The sequence below is a fragment of the Lissotriton helveticus genome, chromosome 8 (assembly GCF_964261635.1).
Source record: "Lissotriton helveticus chromosome 8, aLisHel1.1, whole genome shotgun sequence".
Taxonomy (NCBI): Eukaryota; Metazoa; Chordata; class Amphibia; order Caudata; family Salamandridae; genus Lissotriton; species Lissotriton helveticus.
In genome coordinates this window covers 283878795-283899346 of record NC_136069.1, presented here as the reverse complement: position 1 = coordinate 283899346, position 20552 = coordinate 283878795, and the positions used below count along the sequence as shown (strand labels likewise).

General features: G+C 43.5%; 1 protein-coding gene across 1 annotated transcript in view; it reads right to left on the bottom strand.

Moving 5' to 3' along the window:
- Positions 1–20552, bottom strand: part of ATM (ATM serine/threonine kinase) — a 1424234-nt gene that overhangs the window by 354033 nt on the left and 1049649 nt on the right. The window contains exon 44 of the mRNA XM_078657051.1: positions 13838–13942. Coding sequence (XP_078513177.1) covers positions 13838–13942 — 105 coding nt within the window. The remainder of the gene's footprint in view (positions 1–13837; positions 13943–20552) is intronic.

The following is a 20552-nucleotide window of genomic DNA, read 5'->3' as shown; positions in this document are numbered from 1 at the left end:
AACTTGCCCTTCTCCTTAGAAGAAGAAGGGTGGCCATTTGTTGGATGGGTACATGACCATCTCAGGTAGAAATGTGCGTCCAATATGTCCTGGATTGGGCTGAAGAACAAAACATTACGTTAGCTAGATGTGATGAAAAAGCCCAGAAAGATATTGCAACAAGGGCATTGGTGCTGGGGCAGTTTCAATCATATGAAGGCAATGATGCAGGATCAGATGTGGATATTAGTACAGACAATGGATATTAAAGCAGCCTTGGCTGCTACTGTTGGGATGGGCCCAACTGCTGCTGACAATGTCCTTTCTACGTTGCTTACTCTGAGTCTAAATGTTGTGACTCCAAGCTCACTCCAGTGTCTGTATTGACTGTATTTTATGCAAACACTACAAACTCTGAAAAACAAAGGTATTAAAAAAAAGTACCCAACAACTTTGATCAAGATCAAGACCGACCTCTGGAAAAACCCCTGCAACTTCCCAATCTGCAACAGGACGAAGACCAAACCTTTATCTTGGATCAGTCTTGTTGCAGAGTCTTTCGGTACTGCAGACCTAACAGACGTGACTTGACCGCAGGCAAAAATGATGAGCATCTGTCACAGATATATATGTACGATAGCCCTTGCAAAATTTAAAACCTATATCACTTTGGAAGGTGACATTTCCCTTGCACATTGACATTGTTTGAATGAGGTAAGGTTCTCACAGACATGTGAGGTAGCTCCGGATCCACATCTGGTGGTGCAGAAAGAAAAGAACTTCAGTCAGCATGCGGGAGTGGCACCGCTATAGGCCCTTCACATAATTTCTAGAATGGGACATCATCAGTGTGTAATCACATGCGCTGCCTATCAGCGCACAGAGGAACTGCTAAAAATCTGCCTGATTCAGACTGATGCCTGGAGAACACCTAAAAGGGAGATTTAACCAATTGTTGAAAATGCATTTGCAGACTATGGTGAATAATGTAGACTATGTTATTTGGATGTTCTGTTCGACTTTGTGTATGCTGAATGTCTTTATAAGCCAATTACCTAGGTATGGGTAAACTAATAATACCTGATGTCGAAGGTAGGCTGCCACTACTGACATGCATTTTGAAAAGATTTGAGCGGCTGGTTTAAGGAAGCACTGCATACTGATGGTGGGTTTTTGCTATAATAAACCTAACATATTTCATACTGGAATGTGGAAGTAGGCATCTTGATGATGCACAGCCAATCGTTGGAATGAAACGGGGGAACATTTGCTGGTGTGCAAACATATGAAATGTTTCCTTTTTAATGTATTTGTTGGCCTTTCATAAATGTTATATTGGTCTAAATTACCTTTTTTAGGCCTTTTATTTGAATCAGAAATATCTTGAACATAGATCCCATTTCTCCTTTGTGGGGGGTGGGGGAGGGTACTGGTACAAATATATGCTTCCTAACAGTAAGGAAGTTTCCTTTCTCTGTATGATTAACTGAAACATCAGGGTTGCTTTGGTTGAATTGGGGGTGGTATTGATTCGAAGCATAGCAAGTTGTGATGCTTAATACTAGTTAGCATACTAGTATTTATCCTAGTCTTCCAGGTGAAAAGATACTACTCCCCCTGCTGGAGTTATGAGTGGAGGGGATGTAGTGGACAAGGGGTAGTATCAAGGAGTGACTGGCAGTTTTGAAGGGGCTAATGCCATAAAATGTTGAGAGGCAGTGACTGAGCGGTCTTATTCTTAAAGCTCTTCCTGTGATAGGGGTGTCTCTTGCCCAGTAGTTGATGCTGCCGGTAGGGCTAGCCAGGGCAATGAAAACTCCCAGGGAAGTAGCAATGGTTCCTATGTTTACACCGGAACTTGAACTTTCTTCTCTCTTCTAGGACAACCATCTTGACTGCCTCAGCTTAATTTTTAATTCCAGACATCTCTTCATCCCTATGCTAACCAAACAAATGAGAGCCTGAAAAAGGAAGATTCTGATATTTTCGGTGGTCAGCCTTTGCACAACATTTCTTCAAATCTTGCCAAGCTGCCTTAGAAGGCCTCCTACACAGGAAACTAGGCTGTCCTGATTTTCACTGCCATAACGTTTAAGGAGCTTTGTGGTTCTGGAATTCTTTAGGGATGTACCCGCTATTTTAAACATCTTTGTTCCTTCAGTACCCATCCTCTTGCTTTTCCGCTTGCATAGTGCAGAGGTTTCAGGATTGGATGAATAGGGTTTGGGACCTGACTTCATAAAATCTAGATCGTACTGAGGTGTTTTATACTTCTTTAGCGCTTAAGCAGTCAAAGTGTAGCTACCCTTTGCGGACTCTAAGAAGCCTACAACCAAAGGAAGGAAGAGCCTTGGAAAGGCATTTGCTTGGAGGCTCTCCATAAATACAGACTGTCTGTTGTGCTTCCATAGGGACGATTTATTTCACCCTACTCTTGTCAGAACATCTTGAAAAGTGGATATATCGTCCACTGGAGACACTTTTGTTGGAGATCTTGCAGACTTCGTGCTGTGTTGAGAAACCAGGTATCTCAAAGGAAAATGAGGCACTTGAAAATGTAGTGATGGCATTTGCATCTTTCTAATTTGTGACATTAACGTCGGTCATAAAACCATTCAAGGAGGCTGTGGCAGACTAAGAGGTGGTAGAGGAATCTGCAGTTGGAAAACAGCTGGGATGCCAATAGGAAGAGGCCCTGGCGGCTATAGAGATAGATCAGTAATGGGTAACAGTATCAATCTCTTTTAAGGAAGGCCATGGCAAAAAGTCAATCGCGAGTGATTTTGGCAGTACCATCGAAAAATGCTGCAGCATCAACAGTCCGAATTGACAGTGAATGAGAGGCAGCATCTGGAGTTCTTTGACCTCGATTAAGGAGACCACATTGGGTGCTTTGAGTGTCTTGATGTTGAAGACTTAGTAGAATGGTGACAGTGTCTTGTCATTGATGTCAAGCACTTACAGCAAACATATTGGGGTCATCGTCAGCGAGAAAGACTATTTCCATTTTTTTGTTGGATTTATCACGATTATCTGACTTCCTCTCTCTCTGGAACGGTGGGGGTCCTTTTAGGTTGATGGCACTTTCCCAGTAGAAGTGGAGCCATCTCTGTGAGGCTTTTCAGGTCTCTTATTCTTTGCCTTCAGATTGTCAAGCTTGCCTCACTGCTTAATACCTTCCCTATCCTTCAGGGTCCATGTTTCAAACTTTATTTTAGGAAATTCACACTCCTTGACAGAATTAGAAGTAGGTAAACATAATGCATGCAGTTGGTGTGGGTGTAAAGCACCCTTCGCATTACTCAGACATGCAGGCAGCAGGTTGGGACATAGGTGTTGCTATAAAGTTTTGAGAATATCTTTTAATCTGAAGAGAAGTTTAGCAAAATGCAAAATAATATAGTTAAAATATAGGTGATACTAACGTGCAGACTTAAACAGAATAACATTTTAAAATGTGCAAACTGTAGTAACTAGCCACACTTACACATACTAGACATCAAAACTGTTTAAAGCAGCATTGCTTAGAAAGCGGTTTGACTAAAATGTGCTGATGCACAAATTAAATGTTTAATTTCCCACGATCATGTTTTTTATTAAATAATGTTTCACATAGCTCTTAAAAAACGTTTCTCCTTCAACAAAGAACAGTTTATAATGCTTGTCTAGAATGTATTATTTCGAAGAATTAGAAAGAATAATCGCACAGAAGGCAGCACAAACTGAACTTGACCTCTTTCAACATACTTGTTTAATTCCCAAAGGATGAAATCATGAAAATAATGTTCTTTCGTTATTACAGATGTTTTGATTTTTACATAGCCCATTGTTAGGTAACATATCATTTGCTTCATTAGAAGGTTAGAAATGTAGTACCATTCGTGGGAAAGGGTGTTTGGAATGAAGAGGCCTCATGTGTAGTTTAGATTAAAATAACAAAGTTGCACACTCAAAGATTGCTATCTGTAAACTATTGTGTGAGAAGACAAGGTGTGAACCTGTTCCCACGAAGAACCCTGAAAGATGACTGGATGAGGAGGAGGAGAAGATGCAACATTAACTGCAACATTAAGTTTGACTGTTTATAATAGTACATGTTACTAGAGTAGGTTAACACACACTTTTTCTTGCCTTCCACACCATTCCCAGACTTTCTGTTCACCCTACTTATTGCAGTTGCTACTGCTACTCCGCATTTCCCTGGTCTTATTTCCTTTGCTTTGAGACTTAACTGAGTTTTGTGAACATCTCTTGTTAGGAACTTCTGCTTTGGTCGATTGATGAGGTCCATTGACCTGTTGGACTACAACACCGGGCGGGGATCAGCCGTGTGTGCTTGTGATGGTAAAACAGAGGTTTATTTAAACTGATTCCCACTTCAGCAAGTGAAGTGTGAATAGTGTGAAGTTCAGAAAACCTCGCCTGTTATAGTCTTTTAGAGAGTGAGTAATATATATGGACATGCCGGAGATTTCAAACTTTCTACTGCAATTCAATTTGGCCAGATGTATATTACTGAAGTGTTCGTGGGTCTCCACATGCTGGAAGGAATTATTTTAACAGTCATGAAAACAATGAAGATCCTCCATGCAGAACATATTCTACAATGCACTTTAGCTGCTTTCAAGAGTCTGAGCTTTGAGAGTATTGTGTAGACACGTGTTTAATTCATATACATTTCTTGCCTTATAAGGCTCAGAGGTGGACCTGGAAGGGCACCTTTAGTTTGTGTTTCAATTAATCCAATTTCATCAATAGAACAAACTGACAGACGCAGAAATAATGTTCAAGCCCTAACCAGATGTTGATAGTTTCATCTTCAGTGATTAAGATCCAAAGTTCCATTTATGGTCATTGGCAGTTGTTACTTTATAGGAGTTGAAATGTTCAAGTACAAAAACCTGGACTACTGATATATTCTTCTAACAAAGAAGTGACTTTTGTTGACAGTTGAGTGATTGCTAAATTAGTCTTTTTCCCCTTATATTTTCATGGTCCAGATCTTTAAAGGGTTCCTCTGTTAGGTTAAGGATTAATCTGTGAATCAGTAGCAGGGTAATGGCTAAGGAGGTAAGTGCCAAAGTTGGGGAGCAATGAACAAGTTATTTACCTTCAGTAATGCCTTTTCTGGTAAACTAACCAGCGATTGCTTACCGCAGAATACCCCTCAGGCATCAGACTGGATCTGGAAAATCTTGAGCAGTATCTCTGTGACCTGGCAGGCAGCGCCGCTGGTCTGCGTGTTCCGTGCCAGGTGTTACATGCGCAGTGCTTATATAATTGCCAACCCAGTGCACTGACGTCAGTTTCTTTTGTGACACATTCTGCACCCACAAGGAGTCGAGTCACGTCAGAATAGATGTGAATAGTCCGCTAAAGCTAAGGAAGACCTCCAGGAAGAGGTACAGTTCTCAGACAGGGGAGGCAGATCAGTCGATAAAGAATCTGTAGTTAAGAGTCTCTACCAGAAAAGGGCATTATCGAAGGCAAGTAACTTCTGGAAGCGCCTTCTAACCCCAGATTTCATACTTTCCAATGGGTTCCACAGCAAAAGCCATCCTCAGAGAATGGTCTGCAAACTGACTTAAACCAGATAGTCCTGTAGGACCAAGCGCACAGAATACCCATCCCGACGGACCTGACTGTCTAAATAGTACTCTGTGTGAATGTAAGGAGCGACGCCTTCATAGCTGCCTGACATTTGTCAAAGACAGGTATACTGCACAGCCTTGGATCTAGAGGAATGAACCCTCAAACCTTCTGGAGGCTGCTTCTTCGCCAACAAATAGCACATTTTAATACAGATTGGATCGATCAAGAGATGGTCATCTTCTCCACTGCCTTGCCTTTTTTTACTCTGGCAAGTCCAATGAAAAGCTGATAGTCAAGCTGGTAATCTTGAGCACAATCAATATAAAAGCTAAGCGCTCTCTTAGGATCTAAACAAAGGAGACTCTACTGGCCAACATGAAATGAGGTCACTACCTTATGTAGGAAGAAAACATATGTTCTTAGAACCAGTCTGTCCTGGTAAAAGGTAGTGTATGGTGAATGAACTGAGAGGGCCTGCAGTTCACTCACCCTCCGGGCCGATGTAATGGCCACCAACAAGACAGTATTGAGAGTAAAAAGTCTGAGAGGACAGCTTTGCATGGGTTCAAAGGGGGAACACATCAGAAACTTTCAAACTAAATTTAAGTCCCACTGGGGTATTATGAAGGAGGAAGGCAGAAAGATGTGTTATAAAACGTTTAAGAATCAAGTCATAAAAGGTGATTTAAAGTGAGTGGGCTGATTCAGCAAATGAAAAAACTCCAATGGGATTGACTAATATCCTTCAACAGTGCCCAGTGAGTGCACGTCCTTTCTGGGCTAACAATAAAACAAACAGTAACACCTCAAAAAGTTTGTTATGAAGTGGGCCAATTTACACCAATATATCCAACACCAAGAATGAGCTAAATACCATGTCTTAAAACCGACATCAAGTGTCAATTCAGAATTTTAGAGGAACCCTGACCCACCAACCTAGTTAGTGGCATGCTTCATCATCGGGTTCCTACCTAGGGTGCCAAATGCATCCTAGGTGTGCAGCACTGCCCGATTACAGCGGATCTGTTTTTCTTTTTTGAGAGATGCGAGTTTGTGGGTGCGATTTTAAAACTACCTCTAGGATCCCCTCCCTGGTTAGGATGAGTTTAATAGTGGTTTCCTGGGACAGGATTAAAAACAATAGTGGGTGTGAAAAGAGATAAGCAGTCTCACACATCCAAATTTGGTCTACATGTTTCAGAAAATCAATGTGTGCTGAGTCAGTCATACTGCCTTTCTTCAGGACCAGTGGTGTGAGGGCGGAAACAACACTTTCAAGAACATGGTTGCACACTCACTAAGGTGTGCATGTGTGGGGCGGATTTGTAACTTACGATCTGCACCCAATCTTTTATATTGGTATTACAAAAATTCATGCAACATGGATCCCGGTGGGAGGCAGTGCCTATAGTCACACTTTTGTCAAGGTCCTCCACCTGCCGACATGCCTACTGCGGCCATGTATGGGATCCCAGAGACACCAAGCCACAAACGTATCCAACGGCAGACGTATATAGATTTCGTCGAGGGACCCCTGACTGCCAGAATAATGTCAACACACTCAGAAGAAAGATCAAAAACACTCAACTGAAGCCGCTCAATCTCCAAGCATGAAGACAGAGTGTGCGCAGATTCAGGTGCAAGACCCTGTCCTGCTTCTTCAACCGGAGATCCTCTCAAAGGGGAAACCTAATCGGAGGATGAATGCTCATACTTAGGAGTTTCTGATGCCAAACTCTCCGTGCCCCATCCGCAGCCACTAGAATGACTTCAACCTTTTTGAGGACTTGGGGTAGGAGTAGTATTGGGACTAAGGTATACTGGAGTCCCGAATTCCACCCTAGGCGGAATGCGTCTCTGAGTGAGAGCCACTTTGGAAACTCCAACACACAAAAGTGCACATAATGCGTGTTCTCAGCGGTGATAAACAGATCGAGCCGGGGTTCTCCCCATTCATGGAAGAGACTTCTCACCACCTCTAGGAATACATGCCATTCACAGTCTGCGAGGCTTCAAAGGCTACATTTGTCTGCCCTGGTGTTCAGAGTTCCCGCCAAGGGTTGTACAACCAGGAGGATATCCTGACATTCCAGCCACTTTCAGAGGTGCAGAAACTCCTGGTACAAAGTCCATGGACCCCACCCACCCTGCTTGTTGCAGTACCACATAATGGTGGTGTTGTCCGTGAGCACCTGAACCAGCCTCCCTTGATGAATGGCAGGAAGGCTATCAACGTCAATCGCCCATAGCTTCAACAAATTAACGTGGAGTCAGGTCTCTACTGGAGACCAGAGTCCTCGGATCTTCACCTCTCACAGATGGCCACCCATTCCCAGAAGCGAGGCATCAGTTACCACGGTCAGCTCCGGGAGGGGACGAGAGAGTGGGCTGCCGCTGATCAGGTCACGGTGCAGTAACCACAACTGCAGGTCTATGGCAGTCTCCTCTAAAATATGAACACAATTAGAGAGATTCCCTCGGGACTGTGCCGACTGAGATTTAAGGTCCCACAGCAGAACCCACATGCTCCATCTGGCGTGCCTCATCAGCGGGATACAGAAGGCAATCAGGCCAAGAAGCATCAAAGTCACACTCACCGAGATCCAGGACCGATGTTGAAACATGAGAATCACAGCCTTAATGTCAGGGGTTCTCTGCGTCGTAGGATAGGCGTGAAATGTCACTATGCTCATAATAGCTCAGTATGGGAAGGAGTCAGGTGCGACTTCAAAATGTTGATAGTGAACCAAACAAGTGTAGAAGGATCGCTGAAGGTGGGTGAAGATTGCATGGGGTGAGCCTGCCTTCAGCCGCTTGTCATTGAGGTAGGAGAAGACTGGGACCCTTGACCTTTGAAGGTGGGCAGCAACCAGCACCACTTTTTGTTAACACCTGAGGTGCCCTGGTGAGGCCAAAGGAGAGCACGGCAAATTGGAATTCTGAAAGGTCACCGTGAACCACAGGTAATGCCCATGGGCCTGCAAGACAGGAATGTGAAAATAAGCATCTTGCAGGTCCAGCGCTACCATCCAGTCTCCATAGTCAAGGGCCGACAAAATCAGGGCAAGGGTGAACATTGTGAACTTGTCTTTCCTTAGGACGGAATTGAGATCTCGGATAGAGTGGAGATCAGTGTCCTTTTTTGGTACTAGAAAGTAGCAGAAGTATCTACCACTTCCAATGCAGGCACCCTCTTGAAGGCCCGATTGGCCGAAAAGACCTGCACTTCCTGGAACATTTATGAGAGCTGGTCCTCTGAAAGACGATGCACAGACGGTAGCATGGGTAGTGGGGTTTCGAGGATCGGAAGGGCATGGCCCCACCGGACAATTAACAACACTCATGCATATGAGGTGACTTTCTGCCATTATGGTAAAAAGTGCAGGATTCTTCCCCCCTGCTGGGTGATGGTGCTCCCAAAAAAACATACTAAAGAAGTTTTGGTGGGACAGCAGCAGAGGGAGAGGGGGACTGGGCTGCACTGTTTCGTTGCTGATCGCAAGGTCTGTGGGGACTTCTGCCTTAGCAACGTAAGAAGTTGGCTAGCCTTCTGTATGTGGAAGGTACTGGCTAATTTGGAAGTCGGAACCCTCTCTGTTTCTACAGAAGGGGCGAAAGTAAAGTGATTGATGTAGAGCAACAAATTACCCAAGGGAGCAAGCCGGAGCAAGCCCTGGCCATGATGACTAAGTAAATCTAGGGGGGTTATACCCAAATAAGTCACTGGGGACCTGGGTGCTATACGATATACAAAAGAGGGGGTCCCAGTGAACCGTTATATATTTATCACATTTATTCACAATAACATTTAACACAATTTTGTCAAAGCGCACTGCTATTTAATCACAATGAGCTGGCTTCACTATACATTGAAGATAATAATAACAACATGTTCGTCATAGGGCCCCAGGGAGGGTAGGGAAATAGTAGCGTGATATAGTGAAAAGGGAAAGGGATGTGCAAGAATAAATAGTTAGTGCAACCACAAATTATTTCGAATTTGAACATACAAAAGTAAATTGGCTTCAGATCCCTGAGCCAAACAATGGAATAGTTAATCTCCAAAATGTCAATCGAATATCATGTGTATGACGCTGGTACTCAATATCCAAAATAGGGGTGGCGTCAACTGATGTAGAAGAAAGTAGCCGTCGACGTTTCGACCCCAAGACTACAACTGTAGGCGTAGTTAGCACCTTACACTGGGGTCTTCATCAGGACATAAAAGTGAAACCCAGGGGTACACTGATTCTTCATGGTGGGTGGGATAAATAATTGCCACAGGATAGTGGACCAAAGCACAGGGTCAATCAATCAGACAGCTTCGTTGTCATACAGACACTTCACGGATCATCAAATATCTTCAGATTGTCAAAGTGTTCTTAAATCAGTTGAGAAAAGTCCCAGTTAACAACACCGACTCGGGACCTTTCCGGCGATTGATCCGGAAACGTTTGGTGCGCTACTGGACGTAATGGACTGAGACTTATCCCTCGACTAAGGAGAACGTTTCTATCGGACTGATTGACAGCTTCCCACACCCTTGCCTGATTTAATGAGAGACCCCCTCTGGATTAGGTCCCGAGTCGGTGTTGTTAACTGGGACTTTTCTCAACTGATTTAAGAACACTTTGACAATCTGAAGATATTTGATGATCCGTGAATTGTCTGTATGACAACGAAGCTGTCTGATTGAAGCTGTGACTTTAAAGCACTCCAGTGCAGTATCCGGCTTATTGGCAAACAGTCAAGAGCTATTGAAGAGCACGTCCAGAAGGCTTGCCTGGACATCCCCTGAAAAGGCAGTTGACATTAGCCAAGTTTGGCACCCAGGAGCCGATTGCTCTACCAATGGAATCTGCTGTGTCTAACCCACACTGGATGCTGAACTTGGCAGCGTTCCGGCCATCCAGCATGGCTTGTGTGAGGATTCCTCTAATTTCCTCTGGAACGATAGATAGTACTTGTGCCACTGAATCCCACAGAGCACAAAAGTATCTGCTTAACAGGCAAGCCGCGTTCACAAAGCACATTGTCAAAGTAGAGGAGGAAACATCTTTTTGCCAAATGATTCAAGCCACTTGGATTCCTTAGCCGAACGGGTAGTAGGGAAGGTTCTTTGATTCACTTTTGCTGTTGAGGCCTGCACCACTAACCTCTTGGGTCTGGGGTGCTTGGTAAGGAATGTGGGACTCCCAGAGGCAGGCCAATGGCTGAGAGAGATCTGACAGCTTACATGGATCCCTGAACAGGGTTTTGCCCAAGCCCTCAGGAGGACGTCCATGAGATCTTCATTGAAAGGAAGACCAGGCTCTGCACTTGAGTGCCATGGCTGGAGCACCTCCATTAAGACATTTGTCTTAACCTCCATGGCTGGTGTCAGTGACCTCCGCCGCCCTCCTCATCACTATGGAGAAGGGCACACTTTCTTCAGTGGCTGTGCAGAGTGAGAAGACTAACTCAAATTCTGTTGACGTGTCAAGTTCACTGCGTACTCCAATTCTATGCACCAGTTTTCCTCTGGAAAGGATTGGGTGAAGGGCCCCCTGGTCTGAATCCTTCCTGTACAGGTCAAAGGAGAATGGATCTGTTTCAAAAGGCAGTCTTGGTTCTATCTGCACCGGTGTCGACCTCGGATGGGGTCAATACAGTGCTGCTTCAGAGTCGACAAGAGGTTTTCCTTCATTGTGTCGCATTTGAATGACCATGCCCTAGTACAGGCAACGAAGCCAGCGCTCGGTCCTGGAGTAGGTCCAGATCCAGGTGCAGATCCAGAGGGTCAAAATGGCATAGAGGAAGCGCCCTTTGACTAAAACGGATGTAATACCTCTCACCTCCATTGGCTCAGAAGGAGCACCAGAGGGAATCTGTTGACCAAAGATGCGGGCTATGGCTGGATGAAACAGCTGAAGCAGAGTAGGAGTCGGTCCTGCCCCTGGGAACTCAGGGAGGCATGAGGAAGGAGTCTGTGCTGGGGGTGGAGTGCTGGAGAGGGTCCTAGGTGGGAGGGGGTAGTCCGGCGCACCTTTCGGGGACTTGAAAGAAAAGTAAAGTCGAGGGGCGCTTCGTTTTAATTGGACTTAAAAAAGTCCGAAAGTGGGACTGACACGGAGTCTTGCGTTGTCACACTTTGAAGGAGCTTCAGCGACCTTCCCTGAATAACATTCAGGTGCCTCGACTGACAAAGATTTGGAGTTGTGACTGGACCCCAACCACCAAAGACAAACCAATTGAGGATCAGTCACAGACATCTGACTGTAACATTTCACGCAAGGTTTAAAATCCATATGTTTTGGAAGGGAAGTCTCTTCTGGAATTATTATTTACATCCCAAATGTAACAAGTGTGAGGGGAATGGTGAGTCCTTTAAAGACAGCTTACATCTGGGCATTTCTTTTGAATCTTCTGTTTCTCTCTGATCCTGCTTTTGAACAAAGGGACTAATGTTTCTTTTTGAATTAGGAGAGGTCACTACTAGATCAGTTGCAGTTTAAGGCATGTTAACATTTGTGCTAGATCCCGGTTTCCTCCCATCCTGCCTTTCCATCTGTATCTTCTTCATGATTAGAGGCTGACCTGCAAATGTAAATGCAAGTCTAGGTGTTCAGTATCATTACAAAATTACATGGTAGGTTGAACCTTCTAATACATGCCATATGTCAGAACTAGGGGTGGGCGTAGTTTGCGAAGTAGCGCTACGCGAAGCTATGCGAAGTGCACTTCGCACTACGCGAGATTTTTACTCGAGCTGCAGCTTTCTCAACGCGGACTGGTAGTTTCTCATTGCAAGCATGCGCGACCACTCGCAATGAGAAACCTGACCTCCCCGCGTTGAGAATCTCGCCAGGAAGGTTTATTTTCCATGCTCGCGATCGGCAACTTGATGTTGCTGATCACGAACAAGGAAAAAGTCTCGCGAGGATGTCATTTTGCTTGCTCGTGGTCGCCAACTTGACGTTGAGGACCGCGAGCAAGCAAAAAATGACCGCTGCACTACGCTACGCATGTTCCCACTGTGCTTTGTGCAGTTCGCGTAGTGCGAAGTTGCACACACTTCGCAAACTACGCGAGCGTAGCGTAGTGCTTTGCCCAGGGTTAGTCAGAACCCCTTTCAGTAGGAGAAACTGGGCACAACTGTGGGGCCCGAGGCTTTTACCCCTGGGGCCCAACCAACTGTGGATCTAGAACAATTGGGTCACGTCCCACTTAAGCACATGGGCAATGGCGAGATTGGCACAGTTAACTTCATTGAAGGTCCCTATGGTAAATGGGATCACCGGCTTACACACGGCACACAGGCAAAGGTCTGAATGGCACAATTAGTTTTCACAGCAGACCCTCTGGCATATACACCGCACAAGGGTGATGGCCCGACTGGCACCTCAGTCCTCTCCTCACACCAGACTACAGGGATCCAATCACCAGGAACCCCCTCTGGACTGCGCTCCATCCGGCAATTTCTTCTTCATTACAGTTCACAAATCACTCCTCTACCTCCACATGCTCCTCCAGTCTGACCTGGGTGTCCCAAAACAGAACCCAGAATCTTCCATGTATTTTACCATTCACAGGCACACATACATCCAGCACATGCATACAATACACAAGCACTGCACAGAACTAGTTACTAGTCTTCTGTAGGCCAAAGGGGAGTTAAGCATACAGCAGCAGAACTTTACATGAGTTAGCCTGCATGCCACGCTACAACGACAGAGGTAAAAAAAAAAAAAGTTCCTGCTCACTCCTACCGATCACTACATGGCACACTGCCACCACTGCGCTCATGCTACTTAACTCCTGGCAATGGCAGTAGCTTTTCACCATTATAAGGGTAGTGCTTTGGGCAATCCTTCTGTCCTAAAAAACGCAATCTATGAGACAGGCCAATGTCATGGCGCACACACCTTCTGTTTGCCCATGACAACAAAAATCCAGGGATTTAGACATAATTGCAGCTGAAAAGCAAACAGATGGTGTCTTCACTCAGTGATGAACCCTCCTCAAGGGTTCTTTCTAATACCATCCACATCAGTGCAATACTACTACAATATACATTGACCTCAGTCTTAGGGGACAGCACTAGCATCTCCTGACAGAGATGGTGAACGTCATCTCTATATACTAATAATACAGATTCCTGGCGTTAGGTCAATCTAGTTACAGCTTACTATGAACTTTGGTTGTCAAAGAAGAGCTGCAAAATTGTGCAAACTTCAAATCTAAACTTTACATTTGTATATAAAAAAAGAACATACGTCATTCTTACCTGGCATATTTTACGCTTTCATAGAAGCCACAAAATTCTTTGTCTCTTAACGATTGCAAAGCAGAATACAATGATTCATGGTAAACTGGACCAGGAGCCTCATTTCTAATGAATAAGAATAGGAAATAAGAAAAGAAGCAAGGAAAAAAAGCAAAATGTAATTTTTAGACCTGGTATGAATACTGTGCAGTATTATGCAATTTAAATATTACAATTTTAACATTGTATTGTACACGTTTTTGTCCTATCTGTATCATCAAGATCAATAATACTACGTAATCTAGACCTAGAACAGCCCTGAATAAGAAACTATACATATCTATAATAAAGGGAAATGTACAAACAAGCAGTTTACAAGAAAAAGCCCTAACTTAAAAAGGGAGATACTTGGTATGCCAACATTTACTTTAAAAGATCTCAAAACCTGTGATGGGAGTCATGGAAGGCCACCGAAATCTGCACACCATGCCAGTGCTGTTGCCAGTGCTGCTAAATGAAGTATATATTAAAATTGTGAACGATCTGTTGATGTGCTTTTCTGAAAAGTAGAGAGACAGAGCCACCATGTGGTAGACTGTCAGAAATTAGTGCCAATGCGGAGTACTCGCAAATAATGCACAAATAAAACTCTGTTCAAAACTCTACAACATGTCTGCCAAGTACCAATGAGTGAATACGCATTAAGCCACCTGATCTACTGTAGCAAAAACAGTGTAACAAAAATAGTGATATTGGAAATTGGAGAATTTGACAAAATGAGAAGATGTGCTAGATGTGAACCTGTAGGCCTTGAGATACCAGACCAGGGCAACTATGCTGGTTTGTGTGTGCGCACGTGTGTGGCATTCCTGCATTAGTATGGCTCCTGCACCTGAGTGTCATGGCATTTCTCCTCCTGCAAACTTGTTCTACCAGGTGTCTTGCCTGCTGCCAGCTGAGCAGACAAGTGCATGTGACAGACCATAATTCCCACCCTCCCAATCACAAAAATATTAAGTTAATGTGGGAGGAGCGTGGCTAGGTGAAAGTGAAGAAACATATTTTCATTATTTTTCTTTACTACATATACAGCCACAAGCTGTACCACTAGTTGCCAAAAAGTGTATTTCATACTGTTTTCAACATTGTGCTATAACCTTTTTGGCGCTCAGAAGAAAAAGTTACTAAGAAAATGTTACGTATCTGTAACTTAAGTACGTACAGTACGGATATTAAGTACAGTGTACAGATGTTTCTTAGATTCCCATGTCTGAATCATTCCTCAATGTTATGCGGGGAAAACCTAGGTACACCTAAATAATCAGAATATTAATATGCTCTGCAGGACAATCAATACTACGAGTAGCATATAAACATGATATTTATAAATGTGATTTTCAGGCAAGGAGGTGGATGTGCTCTGAAAACTCTAACATTGTTTTGTAGCACAAGTGCAAAATAAGCATAGAACGATCCCTTCTGTCCAAGTAAAACGATAACCATTTCAGGAAAGTGCAATGTTCTCCCTGACTGAATTGGGCTTGAATAGAATGTGCAGGACCATAGGCTCACCTGGATCACGCTGCCGTTGTCATTGGCAGATCGTATTGCTCTTATAAAGATGGTGGTATTGCCACGGTTTCTTTACCTCTTTCTTAACATCCCAATAGTGCTCACGTTGCAATTCTTTAAGAGTATAAGGAGTCAGCTGATTAGATTAGAGTGGGGGGGGCAATAATGCTTGTGTACAATGGACGATCTTGACTAGGGGACATGAGAGGGGGGTTTGAAGCCCCAGATTTTTAATTGTATTATTTAAGTGCGCAAGCCTAGTACATATATATAACTGGTACAGACCACATGCATTTACTCCGCATGTTGCGATGGAGGAGGGAGACGTTGCCCCGATTCCGCTACACAGTGTGATCGCTCAGCGAAATCGTGGTACTTCCGATGGCAGAAATCAACGCAGTTGACGCTACTATTGCCACTTGGTGGAAGATAGGGCACCTGGCGCAAAAGCTCCCGCAATATGCACCATATCTTTACCTGGAGCATCATGCCGCCATGTCTGTGACGCAGGAGAAGCCATCACTCCGATTGCTGCATGAGGCGGGTCTCAGACACATGTCGGATGTTTATCCGAATGGTTCCGTTATCACACAGGAGGACCTAAATTATGTTAGTAACCAATCATTACTGTTCCGGTTTGCAGTGCATCGCCTACGACAAACGACCAAATTGCATTACAACACCTATCCGCAGGAACCTCCGACGTTGCTGTCTGTGCAATTTGCGCTCACTACTCCTAGCAATAAAAGTTTAATATCGAAATTGTACAAAATGATAAAGCTTGAGAGTGTGGATGTTCAGGACCGGAGCTGGGAACGGTGGTCTGAATGTTTACCTGAGCCAATTTTGGAGGCAGATTGTAAATATATTTGTGGCTTGACGGGGACGCTTAGCATGAATGGGAATTTGTGGATCATACATTTTAAGTACATACACCAGGTATACTATACCCCAGTACGATTGCATGGATATGGGTTGCGCGCATCTGCCAATTGTGCCCGAGAAAATGCGGATTTTTTTGCATCTGGCCTGGGAGTGTCAGAGGGTATGGAAGTTTTGGGAGAAGGTGGTGAGTTGTCTGAAAGATATGGTGGCTATGGATCTTCAGTGCACTCCGCTTGTCTGTTTATTATGTTGCATGCAGCATATTAAGGGGGTGAGTGGCAAATTCGTGAGTCTGGCCTAGCTGCTTGCGGCACGGAGAGTGGCGATTACATGGGGGGTAGATGCAGGCCAAAGGTCACAATATGGATAAAAGACTTGGTATATTGTAGAGATAATCTAGTGACATACGCGGAAGAACTGCCCATGATTTCGAGGCCCAGAGACATTTGGGAACCACTGCGAATATATCTGCTTAGTCAAGATGATTCAGATAATGTCTAGAGACGAATTCAGAGGGGTAAATAATCTATTGTGTTATGTTTTGTTATAATGCTGGTGCGGGATAACAAAACCTAGAATTATGGATTGTCAATGATGTGAACTGTTTAGTTTAGTTTTCTTTTTGTTCTGTTGGGTTTTTTGGGGGGGGATTGCTACTTTATTTGAAGTGGACTGAGTTATACCAAGAATATGGTGATCTGCACTCTGAAACTGGATGGACTGTAAATACTATACTGTCTTGTGTTATGAGCAGATTCACTGCTGTGATATTGTAGACGAATGCTAGCTTTGTATTTGGACTTATACTACAATTCAATAAAAAAAAGAAATCCTTAACGTGAAGCCCATTAGTTTGTCTAGGTGTAAGGTGGTGATGGCCAACTTTTTTTTTATCGCTATACCATCCTCCGTTCTGGCTTCCTATGGTCTGTGTAGGACCTTATTACCCTGAGGACATGCCCACCCAAATCAATATCTGAATCTTGTCATGCCCATGTCTCTGTACGGAATAATACAACCCAGTCATTGGTTTCTAACAACATATTAATCTCCAAGAAGTGTTTTATCAATGACCTTACATTAAGTAATCCACATCTAAGTTTACCAGATCACTTCTTGAGGTTAGATATGGAAGTATGAGAGTCATTCTTTGGACTAACTATGTCCCACCTAAGTGTATCATAATTACCGCTCTTACCTATCTGTATGAGTTGGTGACTTGTATAGTGGATTCTTTCCTTAATTTTGTGTTCGTTCAGGACATCTGGCAATAAGGCAGAATAACATAACATAACATGTGTATTTATAAAGCGCACGTTAATCCGGAGGCATCTCGGTGCTCATTTGATCAACCTCAGAAGGATGAAAGGCTGAGTGGACCCTCCGGGATTTGAACCTGTGACCATGAGGTTGAACACAGGCCTCTGCAGTGGACGCATTAGTCCACTGAGTCACCAGACCCGGCTATGGCATGGCTGGCACTGTGTGCGGTTGGTGCGCAAACAGGCATGCTCTATGCACCACAGTCCGCATTAAATAGCCCTTTCTATCTGACAACATTAGACAGTCAATGATAATGGCGGTTGACAAGTATCAGCATGTTACGAGTGACATAAATGTCTCAAGCAGTCAGATTCAATTCTACATTAAATCTTTAAAAACCAATCCCCCCCAATAATCAGTGCAATGTGTCATTAGTAGCTTTCTTACAGAAGCAGGTGCGGTTACACCAGAGTCCGCATTAAATAGTCCTTTCTAACTGAGAACACTGGAACGCTAATGAAAATGGCAGTCACCAAGTGTCTTAGAGGGTTATCAGCGTCTCAAGTGTCACAAGCGGTCAGATTCAATTGAACATTTAAACTTTAAAAAACAGTCCCTAACAGTAATCAGTGCAATGTGTCAATAACAGCTTTCTTAACCAGCCTAAAATCCGATAAACCGCTGCTTAGCTTCAATCAGGAATCTGAGGAGTCCTTTTTATATTGACTGGAGCAGGAAAAGGGCTTCTGAAACTCTAGAAATCTCTATGAAAGTGTGTAGATCTAAGAAACAGGCAAAGCCTTTCCAGGATGAGTGCCGCAAGGGTCCAGTAATATCTCTCTTACCATGCAATATCAACTACAAAAGCTATGACATTGTGCTTAGAAGAAACACTTTCAAGAATCACTTTAACCAGTCAGTCAGTCAATTATCTTTATTCGATTATTAAAAATCATAAAAGATCGAGCAATAATACATAGCAACATTTCATCAAGACACATAATAGTATAGATCATATTTTGTTAAAAAACCCTAAAATCACTTTTTACAAAATAAGTTATACATTAGTGTTAAAAAGAATAAAATCGATAAAATATAAAAAGTAAACATTAATCTGGGACAAGGTGCCTAATTCTAGAACGATGCTTATTTATACGTACGCCTGCAACCAAAAAACTAGCAACATGAAATGCTACTTTTAAGTTCGAAAGAAGTTGCAGGAACATCATAGCTGGTTTTACCTGTGTAAAACCCAGATTGCACAGTATAGGCAGCAAATATTTTTTCCTAATGTCTTTATAATGGCCGCAGAACAAGATAAAGTGAGTCGTGTCCTGGAATGAAAAATAATCGCAATCACATGGTTCAGCATTTTCAGGTCTAATCCACTTTTTAAAATTACCCAGAATGAAGGGAATCAAGTCAAGACGAAATCTCGTTAGAAGGAAACGGTGGTATGGTTTATTTACCAAAAAAAGATATGGTTCCATACCTGGGACAGATGTTAACGTACAATGTTTCCTAACCGTAGATTTATTTAACTCTGTGGCTTCCCTCTCCGAAACATAATGATTTGTCAGGAGATTTTTAACTATTTTTATGTCTTCCTGATTTATCAAATGTGGAGAAGAAAAAAGTTCGGGTCGGCCAACTAGAGTTAACTGCATCTGAACGTATTTTAACCACGGGATATTGTGTGCTCTATCCAGGGCTAAACAGTCTTTAAGGATGTTGTGATTTAAAGTAAGCTCCTGGTTGAGCCAAACTTTCAACCATCCAATAACTGGGGCTGATTTTAAAATGTCGGTAATATATCCCAGTCCAAGCTCTGTATGTATTATGTATGTGGAAGTCGATTGGGGGACAGAAAGCAGGGTTCTCAAGAATTTATTTTCTACTTTCTGGATTTTATCAAGTTCATGATTTGTGTACCCCCAAATAACAGAGCCGTATTGAGCAACCGACAAACATTTAGCTTTGTAGACCTTTATAATGCTTTCCATGGGACGGGCTCCAAGTTTTTTAGCAAAACCAAGCAACCCAGCAGCCGCTCTTGCTACAGCGTTGCTTTTAGCCAAAAGCTGGGGGCCCCACGTGCCCTTTTCATCAAAGGTCACTCCTAGGTAAGGAAAGGATGGAACTCTCCTAACCTCTTTTCCAGCACAGAAAAAAGTTTTAGTCTTTCTTTTCCTGCCTGCGGCTCCTGCTATCATTACGTGGGATTTTTCTACATTAGTTTTCATGTCCAAAGAGGACATGAAATCCCCAAAGGATAAAAGGAGTTTATTTAATGCCACTCCAGAGCGTGCTAAGAGGACAGCATCATCCGCGTACAGGAGGACAGGTATCTTTATCTCACCTGCACGCGGGATGTCAGTATGGGAATCTGCCAGGACTGCCTCGAGGTCATTTATATAAAGAGTAAAGAGGAGGGGGGCAAGGATACATCCTTGCCTAACCTCCCTCTCTGACTTAAAGTGACAAGTACATCTTCCTTCCCTGGTCACTCTGACCGAGGTCTTAAGGTCTCTGTGTAACTCCGCCAGATACCTCACCAAGGGAGCATCAATGCCCATGGACAAAAGGACCCCCCCACAGCTTAGCCCTGTTAACCAGGTCAAAAGCTGAGGAGAGGTCCATAAAGGCCATTTACAGAGAGCCCCCCTTGGCAATTACGTATTTATTTACGATCAGTTCTAGGTTTAAACACTGATCTAAAGTTCCTCTTTTGGCTCTAAAACCATATTGTGCATTTGATAAGGCACCCTTCCCTTCTAAAAGCTGAGTCAGTCTTCCTAAAAGGACTCTCCCCAGGATTTTAACACTAGAATCAATGAGGGAGATTGGCCTATAACAGGCCGGGTCTGTTCTTTGTCCCTTTTTAAATATCGGTATTATGGTAGACTTAGACCAGCTAATAGGAAAAATAAAATCTCTTGTAGCGTTAAAAATATTAGTGAGAATTTTGGCACTTAATTCAGGGGCACTCTTAAAGAAATCTGCGGGAACCCCATCG